The 18297-nt window shown below is 35.9% G+C and overlaps 1 protein-coding gene across 4 annotated transcripts in view; it reads right to left on the reverse strand.

Moving 5' to 3' along the window:
• Window positions 1-18297, reverse strand: part of SPPA (signal peptide peptidase) — a 471996-nt gene that overhangs the window by 230569 nt on the left and 223130 nt on the right. For 3 of the 4 annotated variants that reach the window (XM_089448936.1, XM_089448935.1, XM_089448938.1), the window contains 2 exons: window positions 6758-6924; window positions 6468-6537 (listed from right to left, as the gene is read on the reverse strand). The exons of the other annotated variant lie outside the window; for it this stretch is intronic. In XM_089448936.1, coding sequence (XP_089305062.1) covers window positions 6468-6537; window positions 6758-6924 — 237 coding nt within the window. The remainder of the gene's footprint in view (window positions 1-6467; window positions 6538-6757; window positions 6925-18297) is intronic. 4 annotated transcript variants of the gene reach the window in all.

An 18297-nucleotide genomic window follows, 5' to 3' on the forward strand; every position in this document is an offset into this window, starting at 1 on the left:
TCTGCCTCCCTAATTAGGCTTACTTGTCGAAGTTAAGGCTGACTTGGTGAAAGAGGCCTAAAAGACCAAATTTACATAAAAATATATTTCTTCTTTGATGGATAAAGCCCAAGAAGGGTCTTTTATATGTTGACAAGGACAAGGACTCTTGATATAAACTCCAGAAGCCTACAATGGAGGCTTTGACCTAAAAATCATTGACCCAAGCATGAAATCCATGCTTTAAAAAGTCAATTTCTTTTATAATAAAATTATTTTTTCTTTCTTTTGACAAATAATTACATCATGACTAAAATATAATTATGAAGACATACACTAATTACATTTTTCAACACTCCCTCTTAACTACAGAGATATTCTTAATTACATATGTATACAAAGGTAGATGGAAGATCTCAAAGTGATATACTCTATGAAGAGTTCACAGCACACGTAGTGCTACAGATTAGATACCTAACTAGGGTACTCTAATTGGGTAGGACTAAGGTGTACTCAATATTTAGCCACTTTAGGTACCATCAGGCTTTTAAGCTCTAACACGAACCCAGGGATCTAGGTGCATATCCAAGGTCGGAACTCCATGACCAATGCCACCCTCCCTACTTAAGGATCCAAACATCAATACATAGGCCAACCAGATGTCCTCCCAAGCATCTTGTTGCGACAAGATGCTTCATCTCTCCTTTTCATCTAAATCAAATATATATCCACCAAACCAAGCATGTTTCCAAAGTTCAATCTTTTTATGGAGATATCCTGAACAATCAAACCCCAATCAGTGATAAACCTTTAAAGATATATACAAGTAAACACAAACCTTTGAGATCCTCAATCATTTTAATGCTACTCATATCATCATCAAGTTATCTAGATACAACTTTGTCAGAAGCTTTCTTCTTTCACTTCTTCGATAGCACCAAATAGAGCCTTAGTACTTCACAAGTATTTTGTTTACAAATCCATCTGTAGTACTTTCATTCATTCTTTGGTTTCATTCTTTCTTCAAGGTATTCATTATGATTGTCATAATATGCCCTCCCTCTCAACTGGGGAGATATACCCTTTCTTCTATCTAAGCTTCCTCTCAACAAAACAACTTCCTTCTTATATAGCGTTGGAAAGACTATAATCTTTTCAAGATTTCATGGTATCAAGGTCATTTTGATCATAATCATTCTTATAGCTTCATATATCATGCTCATCATCATCTTTATTATGAACATCTTCAACATCTTGAAGATTATGTATCTGCAGAACTCTAATAGCAAGTACAACCAAATACAAATCGAAGCATGAAGTTAACTATATCAAAATCATGTTATTTTAATGGAAGCATCAAAACATTCAAGCTTTAGACATCAAATACCTAAACCAAGTTAGGCTCATATTTAGTAAAGATCACATCTTTTATATTCTAGATTTCATCAACTTGCTAGGGTTTTGTCACAAACCCTAGACTCCAACATCAAGACATAAAGAAATTCAATCAATATATCAATCCAATCATAACACTAAACATCTAGGGCTTCAATATTATGTCCTAGAATTCATAATAGATTCTACTAGGGTTTTATTACAAACCCTAGATTTCATATCAATACTCGCATATACATATCTAGGATTTCATTATCATGCACTAGCATTTCATATCAATATCTACTAAGTAAACCCAACATACAAATATTAATACATCGAAGTTAGATATACAACAATTTTGACCTGGCTAGGGTTTCGATCATACGGACGAATACACACCTAGGGTTTCATTCCTAGGATCTTAATTTAGTTATTACAAAGTTTTGTTCATAAATCATAATTCACCAAATCCTAAAAATCTAGGGTTTCATTATATAAACTAGACATTAACAGCAAACCCCAAGGGACTAAAGTTTTGACCATGACATTATCAAAACCCTAAACTTCAAAAGAATAAGATTTCTAGGCTTTATCAACAACCCTTGAGTAGACTACGGTTTCATTATTAACATTGACATACCCATAGCATCAAGAGGCTAGGGTTTTATAGTGAACCCTAAAGGTTAGTGTTTCACAAAAATGAACAAAAAATAGTGTAACGAGGGTAGATTCAATCTAATGATTAATCACCCTAACAAGAATCCTTATGATTCAGAACCCTAGATAGAAACATGTCAATAATATAAAGCAAATTTCAAAAGAAGAATAATCATACCTTTTTTAAAGAAAACCTTGCAACAAAACTTGTAGTCTATGACATACATTGAGTTGTTCTTTAACAAACCTTGTAGAACATCAATTCTTGAAGGGCTTCCTTTGCAACAAATCTTCTTTCATGACTCAAGTATTTCCTTTCAAGTCTCCTCCATAGCCTTTGTGTATTTTGCAAGCTTTCCTACCAAGGAAAATATAAAGAAAAGGTTATTAGTATACAATAGAAACAAATTACGATGTGAGGAGGAAACCAAACATAAAGAGGAAACAAAGAACAATATATGTATCAAGGCTCCCTCTTAAACCAATATTTCTAAGGGATACCTACAACTTAGACAATCCAAAAAAAAATGCTCTAACAAGATATATTAGATCTACAAACTCTAAAAATCAAAACATATTACAAAACTTGAAATAGTAGACTAAGAAGGACATGTAAGAGGAGACTTAATAGTATAAGTCTTTGACTTCAGATTCTTTAGTCTTGTTTTTCTTAGGTGGAGCTTCATCAACAACATTTGCATGTTCTCTATCTCTCTTCTTATTCCTTGGATTCTCAGGAAATTGACTTTTGTAATGTCCCATTTTGTGACAATTGTAGGACTCAATCTTTGATAAGTCAATCTTCTTCTTTGGTCCTTTGAACTTCTTGTATGTTCCCTTCTTCTTGTGATGAGAAGAGTAGGAATTAGAAGTGTTGTTTTCTTCATCCTCCTTTTTTTCATTTACTAATGAAATGCAAGCTTCTTCTTGACTGCATGCATTCCACATTTGCTCAAAGGTTGGAGTATCTTTCCAACTGTTAATTCCTTATGCAAATGCACTCCAAGATTTTGGTACAACTAGTAGAGAAGCAATCACGAGTGATTTTTCTAGTACAACTTCATTTATAGCTTAGATTTCATCTCTTATTCTAGAGATTCTTACAAAATATGATGAAACTATATCATCTTTAGTCATCTTTATTGTTCTTAGTTCATTCTTGAGACTAGTTATTTGACCAATGTTCTTGATGGTAAATAACTTGGAGAGGGCTTCATATATTTCTTGAGCAAACTCTATATTGGATATGTATAGGATTAAATTGTCCTTTACTCCATCTACTATTATATTGACGACCAAGATGTCGGTTTCCCTGAACTTCTCCTTTCTTGAATCATCTATAGGTTGCTTAACTTTTCCTTGAACAAGATCCAAAACTTTCTGCTTAGCAAAAATAAGATCTATATTTTTCTTCCATGCCCTGTAATTGGAGGCTCCATCTAGCTTGTTTTTTGTCTTCATTGTGGTTGGCATAGTATCTATAGATAGTAGGTTTCTCTTCTTATATGATCCTTTTATTAATGACTTAATGACCTTCTTTTGTTCCTTCCTCTTTAACCCTTCTTTCAATAGACCTTCAAGCAACCTATTTCCTTCTTTCTTCACCTTAGCTCTAATACCATGTTAGAAAATCAGAAAGGTAGAAAGATTCTCTTATATTGATAATTACTTGTGATATCCTTATAGTCTTATTAAATTATCTTTATATTCATCTTTTATCTTTGTTTCATCAAGCAATCATCAAATAAAAATATGAAGATCAATGACATCAGATGTAGGCACTCAGCTAGGGCTAAAAGCCTAAAACCCCTCTCTAGGGGAAACATAGTCCAACTCTTCCACTAGTCAAATTGAGATAGACCGGGACCTTAGACCCAACAAAAAGACCTTCCTCCTCTGCCAAGTCAACCTTCCAAGATGATTCAAAAAACTTCAGTAGTCTCTTCTTATCTAGTAGCTTCAGCCCAGCAACAATCCAAAATTTTGTCCCACAACTTCAGAATTTTGGCCCTACTATAGCCAGGCAACTTCGACCTCCCCATCAGCTTCAAAATTTCGCACATGTGAGTCAAAGAGAGAGAAAAACAACTTCTTGCTTAACAAATGTCTCCTCATTCGCTAGGGTTTTCTCTTCCTTCTTGGGAATTTCACTTTTTTTCTGTCTCCAACTACTACAGATCGAACTTGATGTGAATGTATTCCAAATGAGTTGAGTTTCTTCCCTTTTATTGTGGATTTTGCCTCCCTAATTAGGCCAACTTGTCCAGGTTGAGGCCGATTTGGTGGAGAAGGCCTAGAAGACCTAATTTACATAATAAAAAAATTTCTTCTTTGATAGATAAAGCCCAAGAAGGTTCTTTTATATTAGGACAATGGCTCTTGATATAAACCCTAGAAGCCTACGATGGAGGCTTGGAACTTAAAATCATTGACCCAAGCATGAAACCCATGCTTTAATAAGTCAATTTCTTTTATAATAAAATTCCTTTTTCTTTCTTTTGACAAATACATTACATCATGACTCAAATACAATTATGAAGACCGACACTAGTTACATTTTTCAACAAGGAATGTCTATTACTATTGTCATACCTAAAACCCTAGGTCTTGATCTCCTCATAGACCTTTCTACGAGAGTGTTTAGCTTCCTTGAAGCATTATCATTGATGTGTCTCTCCTTGAATGGGCCTTGTGGAATCACGTTATACCGAAATCATTGATCTATTCATTCTTAGTGATTCCCTTCCTAACGGGACTCCTCCCATCGGTGAAAGTCCATAAATAAAAAGGGACTTTGATGAAGGTGACATTGGACTATTGTCCCATTGTTTCCACTTAGTCTAGTAGTTGTCGCTTAAAATTTCCCTTCCTTATGGCCCTACTAGATTGTGTGGTAACACAACCCTGCTAAAAAGATCAATAACAAGGGGATTGCAACATTTCCATTGGATTTTGTCGTGTATGAGGATATGGAACTACCAGCACCAAGCCCTCTATGTACCTTGATGTTAACGGCATTGATTATTTAACTAAACAATCATGACCCTCCTAAGAATGTAACCATCACTCAAACAAAATCTTGACTTGACATCCAAAGACATTTTTATCTTATTTTAATGCTTAGAGGTTGATATTAATGACAAATATCCCAATATAGGCAACAATTTTGATGATATGTAGGTATTTGTTGTAGCATCACTCTTTTCGATGCTAGAGGCCATATAGAGTGTATTCGTTGATGTGTTTCAAATTATAGATGGATTGCACCCGGTGCTATTTTGGTTATGTGCACTGTAACATGCTATATAAATGAGAACTTTCGCTTGTTTGTGTATAAATAGTTTGGATTCATATGGATGCACATGAATATATATATATATATATATATATATATATATGTTTTATTTAAAATTTGAATATTTTGTGTTTTTGGTTGATTGGTTTGTTGGTCTAGTTTTTACTCGTTCTGGTCCGGTTTTGACTGGCTCTAGTCTGGTTCTAATCGGTTCCCAATTCAGGGGGTCTACCGGTTCAATCAATGGTTCAGTTCTACTAACATTGCTATATATATATATATATATATATATATCATTACATTTATGAGCACCTTTAGTGCCTGACATCTTGTCTCAATAGATTGCCTTATTTTGTTACCATTTTCCTTCTTTGACCCCAAGTCATGTTTAAGGGAGATGTTGGCATTATGGTCATTAATCTTAACTCAATGGTCATTTAGTTTTCCTTGATGTCATTTATTGTAGACCATTTTGGATTAGTAATTAGCCCACAATGGTTGTTAAACCTAGGGTTAGGTAACCTAGCCCTGGAAACTATAAATGAGTTTCTCACCTCATTTATAAGGAACTCAAATGTGCATGGGTTCATGCCTATTTAGCTACAATGGTACCTGTCAAACACTTGTGTCTCTTGGGTCAATCTTGTGGTATGATGTGCTTCTGGTTGTCTTTGGTTTGCATCCATATCTTCAAAAGTTATAGAGAATTCCCTACTTTATCTTGTCAAACCCATATATTTTATGTATTTTAAATATGCCAAGTTAGGACAGAAATCTGTTGAAGCATTTCTCAAGCCACTATCACATCACAGTCATGTAGCTTAGCACCAGACATATATGGAGACATTGTTAGCCATTGAAGCTGTATAAATTGACTCAAAACACCTTCTGTTTAGGTTTCCAAAGAATACAAACTCAACTTTAAGAATGAATCAGAGAAAAATTTCAGAAATCATGTTGATGGTAGCACATACAAGGCTTGCAATTTGTTATAACAAGAAATTAAGACAGCAATGATCATGCTTTGAAATATCAAAGGATTTTAAAGTTTGAAAAAGAAAAGCCATATCGACCACTACTCAAGGGACAATGGATAACAACAGGAACACAAGCATCAAAATGTCAGAATTAATGGTATATTAAGTTACATATTCCTTACAAATCTGAGGCTAGAGCATCACCACCGGGGCTGTCAATGCGTAAAATTACAGCCTTGTATCTCTTTGATGCTGCAAATACCAAGTGATACATTGTATGAATCAAACATAAAGGAGAAGACTATCTTTGCTGAAGTGTGCAGAAAAATCATCTATCCCACTCAACATGAATGACTGAGAATATATGCAGTAATCTTAAATAAGAGAAAATGGATATACAAAGTGAAATACTAAAGAATAAATAGAAACTCAAAGAAGAACCTGTAAAAAAGGTTGGGGAGAAATAAAAGACCTCGTACTTCCCGAATCTTCTTGATAAATTGTTCACCAGCAATACCACTCCTTGAGACATTGAAACGACTGCTTACACGGCTAATGCTTCCTGAAGCCCTAATAATTGCAATCTTATCTCTGCCTCCAGCTAATCCAAGTGTCCACTTCCTAACCCTTGAATACTTTCTGCAACAAAGGAACCAGGAATTAGATTCATATAAAACCAAACAAGAAATAGAGCATTCCAAATTCAAGGAGAACTAGTTTTGGCAAAAACAAGAAGATAAATTGTTATGAAGAAGAGATTTTGATGCACCCAAAAGAGAATGCCCTAGTATGGATGAGCATAAATGAACTTTGACCTAGTCAATCTCCACAACATTAGCATGGTCGACAAGTTTAGAAGGCAATAACGATCCTTAATGAAGAAGTGCTTGAGCTTAAAAGGAAAAATGGCATATTCAAAAAATTGTGTTTGATATCGATGAGGTAGGCGTTAGTTAAAGAAGCCAAAACCTAAAGAAAAATTTCAATAGAAAAAAAAGATAGCCATAGTCCAAAAAGAAGAAAGTATAAGTTACAAGTCAAAGGAGAAATATCTCATTAATGAGAACTATTGAGGAAAACGTGCATTGGGGCTGAAATTGTCCTCTTGGGAGGTGCAGCTTAATCTACAAGCTTGACAAGTGTCACCTCAAGCACCATCAAGGAAGGGGAAGGAGCTCCTCAAGACAGTGCCATAACTAGGATTGAAGATAAGGATGAAGACTATAAATACTAGAAGGAGTTGTGAAAGGGTGCAAAAGATATGTGAAGAAGTTCCATGGCTTAGTTGAATATCTAGCTAGCATAAGGCAGGTTAAGGGTTTATTCTAGGTAAGGTTCATCACCTTCCTTTCATCGTTCATGGCTGAATTCTATCTATTTTAAAGACCTTTTGTATAAGGCCAATTTTGCTCTATAAAGAAGAATTAACATTGAGGTCAGACCCTCCTTATCTCTTGTACGTTGAGGCTAAACACTCCCTTGTTGTTCATTATTAATCGATATATTGTTTCGTTGCTGTCATTTCTAATCTCTAAGAGGTTGCTGCTATCTTTATTTGTTCATGAACACACATCTCAATAGCTGATTGGTAATCCTTTTATAGGGCAAACCTTTGAAAAGGCCCTTTGTTTATTTCTGCATATTGGTGAATGCTATTTGGTTAATTAGTGCATGCTGTCAAAAGACTAATCACACCTCCACTCAACTTTGAACCAAAACCTCTTGAATCTTATCCTAATTCCATCACCCAACTAAAGTGACGTCAATTTATACATTCAATCACTTATAACAAAGAACATCATAGGACTTCTTTGGGTTGCTCTTTTGTGCCAGAGGAAATGTGGCATTGGGTAACCCTCCTGAGTGCCCCTACTGTTGCATTTGTTTTCAAGGCCTTATAACTTGAAGTGCAGGTTTGGGAGGTGTTACATCTTGTACAACATGAGGATTGTCCCAGTTTTGAAAATCCTGCCCAAGCAGGTTGCTTTTGGAGGATTTTAATTTTGGAGCTGTTACCCCTCCTTTCAGCAGGGGTAACTATACTAAAATTCTTGGTCAGCAAAGCAGTTTGTGGCATCACATAGACCTCCTTTACGGGCTGGTTGCATTCTGATTTTTGGGGACTTTCACATTTCCTAAACCAGTCCATGTTGTTAGAGGCACATGACATATTCTGATGTGTTGAGCACAACTCCCTAGTCATTTTTGGGGCTGTTTGTTGACACTTCGACACCTCTTACACATGCCACGTGGAAATTGTTGGAACCTTGTCTTCATTGGTCACTAATGTGCCGCTTGTTGCACTCATTTTGTCACAAGTCCAAGGAAGCAGTGTACAAAATTTTCCAAAGTTCTGAATCATCAGCCAGCAAAGTTTCGTATCATTGTAAACTCAATTTCTGCAAGTTGAATGTAAATGATGCTAGTATGACCATTTAAGTTTGTAACACCTAGGTAAGTCTTTGATTTGTTGATTTAGGGTAGCATTGGATGTGCTCTAGCCACGAAAATTGGTGGAGAGGCTAAAGCACATGAGATCTCCAATACCCAAAAATGGTTTGGGCAGAATCTAACCAATTTGGGAGATATTAAAATAATTAATATTTTTAATGGAGTCCTTAAGTCTAAACTTAGGGAAAATAAAATATGAATGTGAATCAATATAAAACGGAGTTAGAATGGTCCAAAAGTCATGGATGAAGACAGATCTAATCTTAGTCGTTGATTAGGGACTTAATCTCGGCCATTGAATTGTTAACGAGAAAAGTATAAGAGGAGGCTTGAGGGTCACTCCAACGAAGCAGTGTACAAAATTTCCCAAAGTTCTGAATCATCAGCCAACAAAGTTTCGTATCATTGTAAACTCAATTTCTGCAAGTTGAATGTAAATGATGCTAGTATGACCATTTAATTTTGTAACAACACCTAGGTAAGTCTTTGATTTGTTGATTTGGGGTATCATCGGATGTGCTCTAGCCACGAAAATTGGTGCAGAGGCTAAAGCACATGAGATCTCCAATACCCAGAAATGGTTTGGGCAAAATCTAACCAATTTGGGATAAATTAAAATAATTAATATTTTTAATGGAGTCCTTAAGTCTAAAGTTCTAAACTTAAGAAAAATAAAATATGAATGTGAATTAATATATAACGGAGTTAGAATGGTCCAAAAGTCATGGATCAAGACAGAACTAATCTTAATCGTTGATTAGGGACTTAATCTCGGCCGTTAATTGTCAACGAGAAAAGTATAAGAGGAGGCTTGAGGGTCACTTGGTGAACACATTGAGTTGATCAAGAATTCGATTTTCTGGGGTGGGGCTTGCTGAGGAAATTGGAGGAGTGATTAGAGTTGCAACTGAGGGGCAGTGAATGCAGTAGCAGAAAGGCGGAGATAGTACCAGGAGCATCAGCGCAGAAGTCGGGAGAGGGTTGACGCAGAGCCAGCTAGAGACCACACAGAAGCAGCTAGAGGCCATGCAGAGGCAGCCAGGAACTACGCAAAGCCTGAGAGGGCCAGCATAGGAGACGCAGAGGCTCCAGAGGTTGACGCAAAGCCCAGAGAGGCTGACGCTGGGCCAGAGAGGCTGATGCAGATCCTAGAGGTTGATGCTGGGAGATTTTGTGGGGCCGATTGGGGTTGATATCTCTCCTTCTGAGAGGTACTACTGCCGAGGGAATTCTCTGTTGGGTGAGCCATTTCTAGCACCCAGATTGTTTTCTGAAACTACTAAATAATAAAATCTTCAGATAGTTGCATCGGTTTCCCCGCATTGTGTTTTTCCGGGGGACATTAGTCCAAAAATAATGGTGTCACTTGTGTGCTTGTTCTTCCTTCAGTTGATGATCTGTATGTGTTGAGACTGTACTTGTATTTATTTTCAGTATTTACATGGTAAAGAACTTGTTAATTAATAGAACAAGTAGGAAGAAATAAATCAGAAAGTACAGGAAGGATTTCTAACAGTGATACTTAGAAATTCCAACATGATTTTGGAGACGAATTTCATCCTAGGAGGTTTTTTAACCTCACTGCATTATCTATGTTTCTAAACACGGATAATCAGCAAAGTTTTTCCTCTAGCTTAAACTCCAAAACTAAGGTGGAATTAATTGATAAGGTCTTAGGTCAGTCCTAGTGTTATATCAAGTCTTTGTAAAAGTGGCTTGGGAATAATTTAATCTATTTGGAAAAATTATTTTATTACAACACTTGGTCTACTAGATCATATTGTGTCGCAGAATTGGGAAATTATTTTGAGGGTCTATTTGTATAGGTGTATTCCCCCTTTGAGGGTTGAATTTCTAATATCTGATGTAAAAAATATTTAGTGCATGGTCCCTCATACTTATAGACACCATGGCTAAAATATTTGAGGATGGAAAAACTAATTAATCCTCTCGTGTCAATTAATTAAATTTTCTGGCTAAAATTATAAATTAAATCCTAAGACAGAAAATTAATTAATTTAGAGTCAAAATTAATTTCAAAGAAATTAATTTTCTCCTAGTGGAAAAAGACCAAAAGTTTCGTGGGTCAAAAAGAAGTCAATTTTTTTAGGTTCCCCACCAAGAAAAAACTGGATTTTTAAAGAAAAAATAAGCCCTTGGACCTTGGTGGTTAAGTCAAACTCAAAATTTGAGGAAATTAATCCAAAACTTAATTTTTGGATTTATAAAAAATGGGTTTTATGAAAAATTCGAAATTTTCTAAAAATAAATATTTTTGACAATAGAGATTAAAAGATCACCAAGCAATTATCAACGGTCGAGATTATTTTGACGGGAGTCAAGCCAACTAACCCTTATTTTCCACTTCCAGGGTTTCTCTATAAATTAGAAGTCGTTTGCTTCTCAAGTCATGATTACTATGGTTTTGGGCTATGTAAATTTGTAATGCTAGTAGTGAACCATTGCTCTACTGGGAACATTTGATATCATAATAAAAGACTTTAAGGTTCAGTTCATGGTGTCCTTGTCTCATTGATCTGTGGTACGTGCCAGGTATGTGCTAATCCTATATTGTGCTTCAGTGCTATATAAATTGTTATTTCATTCGTCAATGATAGGAGCATTCTATTGGTAAATTTTGGATTTATCATATGTGATCTGATTCACTATATGATCTAAGATTTTTCTTGAGAAAGATTATAGAGATCTATAGGTACACTAGCCCTTGGGCTCCAAGTTCATAGATTGTGGGCAAGGGCTGACCTTGTTTGGTCTCCGGGAAATTTATATGGTATTCTTACTTCGCTGAAGATTGTCGCAAATACTCTAACTTTCAAAAGTCACATTCATCCATTGCCATTATTCAAAAAATTATTTTCTCAAACATTTTATTTTACAAGCATTGTATATTTGTAAAATTTTGTATATATAGTTTTGTAAAATAATTATTGTAAAATATTTTTTCTAACCCTTGTTTTGCAATAGTTGGGATTTGGGGTTTATTTTGAATTTTGTATATATTTGGGGTTTTCGAAAAAATTTGCTTTCATTTGTGCAGGTGATTCGTCAAGGCAAATCTAAAATTTTGGAAGGGTTTCTAACTTTCTAGCCTCTGAAAAGTTTCGTTGGGGTTTTTTAAATGTGGGTCTAGGCTTAGGAAGGCAAGATCCACCCTCTATTTCTCCTCCAAGCTCAACACCCAAGCAAAGAAAGACGCTGCTAGCCATTGTTGCGATTTTCATGGTGAATTTTGGCAATTTTTGAGATCTGAAGCATAATTTGAATTTTTGCAGGGGTTTGATAAGTTTTTTTAGGCCTTCTAGGCCATGCGTTGACCTCCCTTGACAAAGCTGCGGCATTTCTTTCCCTTCTGATTGAGTTGCTGCCCTTGTTTGGCCTTAGAAACCCTTGTCTTGGGCCCCGCTACCCTTGCCGGCAGCCTTAAGGGTGGGCCGCAGCCATGATTAGGCCTCCAGTCGTGGGTCTCTAGGGGGGTCAAGCCCTAGGCCGGAACCCTTTTAGGGCTGCCTTAGCCCTACCGCAGGCCTTAAGGCCTCTCTCGTTACCTCGGCTAGCCTCTAGCCCTCCTCTGTGACCTCCTTTCCTCATCCGCTACCCTTTCCTTTGGTGTTGCAGGCCTCTAAAGCCTTCCTCAACCCTAACGCAAGCCTATCTTGGCCTTGAGCCATAGCCATTGCCCTCATCTAGCATAGTGTTGGCCTATAGGCCCTTCTTAACCCTTCTACGAGCCTCTTTGTCTCATCTATCTCTGATTTGGGTTTTCCATTGGAATTTTATGCTAACACATTTGGTTGCAGCAATGTTCAAGTGATTTTTTAGCTAACATTGGTGGTTGCATGTGGTCACTCCATTGGAGAAGTTTTGGGCAAGTCTTCTAGCCATCTTCTAGGCCTAAAGGCTAAGTGGTTTGCTTCTTCAAACCCTCACTCCCTCACTGTTTCACTTACAGCCATCTAAAAATTTGATAACAGTGGTAATTATCTAATTAAGTGGCCTAAAAATCATTCATAAGTTGTCTAACACATATCTAATTCACTTGCATGAATTGGGCATTTATTGATTGGGAAAATTTCATTAATTTGGATGACTGTCATACTGATCTGAAGTGCGTCATTACATCTGATATATAACGGTGGCATAAGCATTCATCTTTTGCATCTTATTGCACTCATAGGCAATTTCTCATGGTTTGCATTCTCATCTAAAGTGCTCACATTTAATCAAGAAGAAGTGATATTTTGGGACTGTTTTAACATATTTGGCATAAGATTAGCTATTGTTGTCCTAAAAAGTTTAATTGTTGCTCATTAATGTTTCTTGAATTGCTTAAAAGCATATTTTGGAAAGGATAACTAGCATTGGTGACATTGGATTTTGAAGTGAACTTACCATTGGTTTAGTTGCTATATTGCTTCTATTGTTCAAGAGATCTAACTTTGTGTTTTCTTGTGAGTTCCATAATCTCTGAAGTTTCAAATTTGCACTTAATAAGCTCATTCACACAAGCACCGAATCCTAAGATCTAATAGCATCTTGAATGGTTAATATTGTCTAATATGTCATTGGATTTGGATATTGGCATCTCTTGTTCTCTCACAAACACATTAAGATCTAATTGCTACACATTAAATTTGGCATTGTGATAATTGGTTGGCATAACTTGGAGATTTGCTAATAGTGTTGAGAACATTAATAATCTAATTGTCAAACTCTTAAGCAATCGTTCATTGTATTGTCTCTCGAAGAACCTTGGATAATTGTTCTAAGTGGATAAGTGCTCTAATTACTTATTTGTCATTGTCATTAGATTTATTGTTCACGGTTAAACTGGTTAATATCTATTGTGGATGAAAAATTTATCTTTGGCATATTACTGATTTGTTCCTAAGAGCATTTATTGGCTTCTAATACTTCAGCAATTATCTTGTGGTTACATTAGCATATCTTTTGAGCACTATTGAAATTGAGCATTTCGTCTTGTGTTTAAGATTGCCTTCCATTTATTGTCAAGTACTCCTTGTCATAAGATAAATCGTAACCAAGAACTTAAGATCATAATCAATCTTACCTCAAGATAACTCGAATCAATTTGCATTACATTCTAGGCCTAGTTGTGCATTATTTAATTTACCTCCAAGCATAAGCTTGGTTGATAGAGATATAAGAACACCCTTCATCTCTTAGCTTGCGAATGCTAAACCCTCTCTAGTGGTTAAAACGATGACCTTGTAGTACTCAGAGACGCAGTCTCTGCAAGCGCCAGAGGCATCAGGTACGTTAGATTTCAAGGGGAGGTATCATTAACCAAGCCTTTGCTTGCTTCGCCTTGAATTCTCTCTACAACCTACTTTTGAGACTAGTCTCAAAATAGATAAGGATTAAGGGGTACATTTAGCTAGGCATATAATTAAAATAAACCAAGATTGTGCATCTCACCTAGATAATAAGGTTTGCATTTCATATAGATTAGCAAAGCACCTAAGCTGTGATTTTTCATTCGATAATTTGGTTATTCAATTGATCTTGTTGACCACTACGTGTCAACTACCCGTAGCAGTACATCCCCTTTTCTTCGCAAAAAGGGATAGCGCTTGATCGACATGTCTGTGCCATTCGACAATCATCGTCAACTTGATCATACTATGTTGTAAACCCAGTCTGCATGTGTGAATTGTAAATAATCTTAGCAGATATGAGTCATGTATGTAAATTGCCTAGGTGGACCTAATTTTCTAGTGATAATCTACGTTCCAAAAGGTTTTTTGTCTCACCGATCCATGATCGGCAGAGTTTTCCTTCAGCCTAACCCCAAAGCAGGAATGGATTTTGTCATTAGAATCTTAGGAGAATCCTAGTGTGTTGATCTGCTAGATTATATTTGGTCGCAAAACTGGGTGGTCTATGAGGGTCTATGTCAAATGGGTTTTCCCCTTTGACGTTGTAAAAGTCATGATGTAAAGTGTCTTGAGGGTTAGAAAATGTTTTAATCCCCTCATAAGTCCTAAGTCCTAGGTCCTAGGTGATTTTTCCAAAGGCTAAGTTCGAGGATCCATTTAAAAAATAAATTAAAAAAATATATAAAAATTAAAAAAATTGAAAATTAAAAATAATAATAATAATAAAAATAAATAATAAAATAAAATAAACACTTAAAAAATAATAAAATAGTATTTTTCAGTAAATAAATGCAGAATTTCAATTTTTTAATGCATTAAAAATTCGACGGATGAGATTAAGAGATATCTTGATCCTCATCAACGGTCGAGATCGTTTTGACATGGATCACTCGAACTAGCCGTTGGGAATTTTTCCTTTAAATAGGGTGCTAGGGGTCATTTGAGATCAGATTAGATCTGAGAGTCTGGTGCTAAAGAAAGCTCTCTTGTAGTCATTTTTTGTGCAATAAAGAAAGACTTTGGGGTTAAAAATCTTGCTGGCATTACTCTTCTGGAAATGATGTAAGATTGTTTTATTTTTCTGAATAATTTTATTTTCAGCCATTGATGGTAGCTTAATGAAGATTGATCTAGGCACAGGTATCTTGTCTGATCTTTGGGGTTTGAATGATGGTTTAGATTCTGAAATATAGTGGCAAGTATCTCCATTTGATCTGGGTTTCACTATTGTTTTCTCCCTCTATGTTAATGGTTGATTTTAAGCTGTGCAGGAAATCCTTTTTTTTAGATTACCGGGCGTTAGGGGAAGTTCTCGGCTGAACCAGCCAACTCCCGGATTGTGTTTTCTTGAAGAGCCCAGCCAGTTCTTGACCCCGAGCTTATCATTTGAAATTTTTTATGAATGCATGCAGGGTTTTCTGAAGTATCTCACATTAAACTTATATTCTGAAAATACTACTGTGATTATTGACAAATCTGGCTGCTAAAGAGCCTTAGATTTGTAAATACTGTAAATTGTTTAGCTGGTTTTAGGGTTTTTCAGTTTATTTTTGGCACATTTTACTTCTGTTTTTTTTGTTTTTACAAGTTGCAGGTACAGATTTTAAAAATTGTGTGGGGTTTTCACAATCTGAAGCAGTTGATCCAAAATTTCAAGAGTCCTGATAAATTTTAAAAGGGTTTTTCGGCCATTTGTTTTCTGATCAGTTTCTTCAGATTTGCTGTCTACAGGTTTCATTTTTATTACAGGAAAAATTTCAAATTTTTCTGTGGGCAATCCGATTTTTTTTTGTGTGGCTCCCATACTACGTCCATGCTTCTGCTGCTCCACACACCGTCCATCTCCCTCGAATCCATTTATAAAAAAGATCGTGGCCTTTTCCTGCGTTTTCCCTCTTGCCCAGCACGCAGTCTTTATTTCTGCCCTGCGTTTTCTCCTCTTTCTGCTGCCATCAAGCAAATCTTCACAACAACAGCAGCCCACACTCACATTCCACCGTTGAATGCCCAGATCTGCGTGTTTTCCTCCCTTACGCAGTCATTTTGCATATTTCCCTCAGGCAAATCTGTTTCTCAAAACCACAGTCCATCGATTTTCTTCCACTGATCCTGCACACGCCTTTCTCAGCAAGCCACTAAACCTGCGTCAATCCTTTCTTCCTCACGCAATCTCCATTGCTGCTCGAAGCTGCGTATTTTCCTCATAATCCAATACGCTGCCTGCTGTTCAATTTCCCACGCCTCCATCTGCAAAACGCGTCTGCTGCCGTCAAATTCTCCACGATCGATCTGCAAACACCATACGACAGGCAAAGCAACACTTTTTTGTACATATGCATAGGCAGAAAATTCAATTTTTAGGTTTTTTAATTGCATAAAGTTTAACGTAGATACATTTTAGGTTTTAATTTTAAGTTTTAGTTTCGCTTTAGGATTAGATCCTTAGTTTATTTTTGATATAATAAAAAAATAAAAATACAACGTTTAGTTTGTTTTGTTACTCTAAATTATTTTTTTTTATTAAGTTTTGAACTTGCTTAACTTAGCTTTTAGTTTTAGCTTTAGCTTTTAGTTTTAGCTTTAGATACATTTAATTTTAGTTCTGTTCCTTTTTTTTATAAATCCAAAAAAAAAAATTATAAAAAAAAAAAAAACATAAAAAAGGGGTTGCTTTAGTTTCTATAGATTACGTTAGTTTTAGATTAGATTTCATTTTTGTTTCATTTTGAATTTAAAATTTAAAAATCATAAAAAATTATAAAAGCATAAAAAGCATAAAAAGTTTTAGTCCTTAGTTTTTTACTTTTGATTTTATGTAGTTTAGAATTTAGTGTTTAGATAGATTTTCGATTTTTTTTTAAATTTTCAAGTTTTGTTTTGCTTTAGTTTTAGTTTAGATTTTAATTTTAAGTTTTGTTTTAAAAATATAAAAAATTCATAAAAATTATAAAACTTTAAAAAAGCATAAAGAAATTGTTTTCTTATAGTTTAGATTTAGTATCATTTAGATTTTTTTTTAGTTTTAAAATTTTATTTTATCTGAAAAATATAAAAATATTTTGGGAAATTTTTTGCCAATTTCAGTCTTGGCTCGGGAATTTCTTAGGTTTCATCTTTTATGTTGAGGCTAAAATTTTGATGTGGGAATTAGTGTTTAATATGATTTAATGTTCATCTGAAGATTAACTGTGTGAATGTGATATCTGGTTAGCGTTTAAAAATTAAGTGGTTGTGCATCGAACTTTATCTTTCGAAGTTTTAAATTGTTAGAGTATCATTAAGCCGTTAAGCATTTTCTCGCATTTGATAAAAGTTAATCTTCGCTCGGGTTATTTGAATTTAAATGATTGCTCTACATGGTTTGCATTTCTGCAACATTTAGTAAGTAATCATTTAAACATTAACTCCATAAGGCACTGGTCTATTAATTTGATAAAATCTATTTAGTGTTGGTTTCCTTTCGTGTCTCCCAAACCAACTGATTCACAGTTGGTCATCCATTTTCCTATAGGGTCTACCCCCTTAGCCGCGAGAGACAGGCTTAAACGGAGAGATCGGGGATCAGGGTGATAGCCCCCAGTCTGAGCGTTGTCGTGACAATCTATGCGACAACAGATCTAAAGCAAGTAATTGACTCCATCAAAGTTGCAGGAAGCGCCCCCCCCGGATCCTAGGCCGGAATCGCGCCCCGTACGGAAGCGTTCCGGAAGCGCCCCAGGAAGCGCGATTCCAAAATTTCCGAAGCGCGATTCTGATTTTTTAATGCGCTTCCTGGTTTTTATGAAGCGTGGGCCCCGAAGCGCGCTTCGGATGGCGCTTCGGGCCTCCGAAGCGCCATGCTTCGGGCCCGGAAGCGTGCGCTTCACGCAGCGCTTCGGAGCGCTTCCTCCAAAACCGCGTGGGCAAGGAAAAATACGTCATTTTTTTTAATTTTTTTTTAAAGTTAACTTAACTTAGCATTGAGGGGGTGGGTTAGGGTGAGTTTAGGGTGAGGAATGAAAAGAATAAAGCTCCCATTCATTCCTCATTTTCTCACTTTGAGTTTATGAGAGTTGGAGAAGAGAAGAGAGGAGAGGAGAAGAGAAGAGAGGAAAGGAGAGGAGAAGAGAGAAGAGCTTGGAGGAGTGAAGAAGAAGGAGCTAGG

Source organism: Pinus tabuliformis, chromosome X (assembly GCF_031772625.1).
Source record: "Pinus tabuliformis cultivar Carrire ecotype Pingquan chromosome X, CPIR1, whole genome shotgun sequence".
Classification (NCBI taxonomy): Eukaryota; Viridiplantae; Streptophyta; class Pinopsida; order Pinales; family Pinaceae; genus Pinus; species Pinus tabuliformis.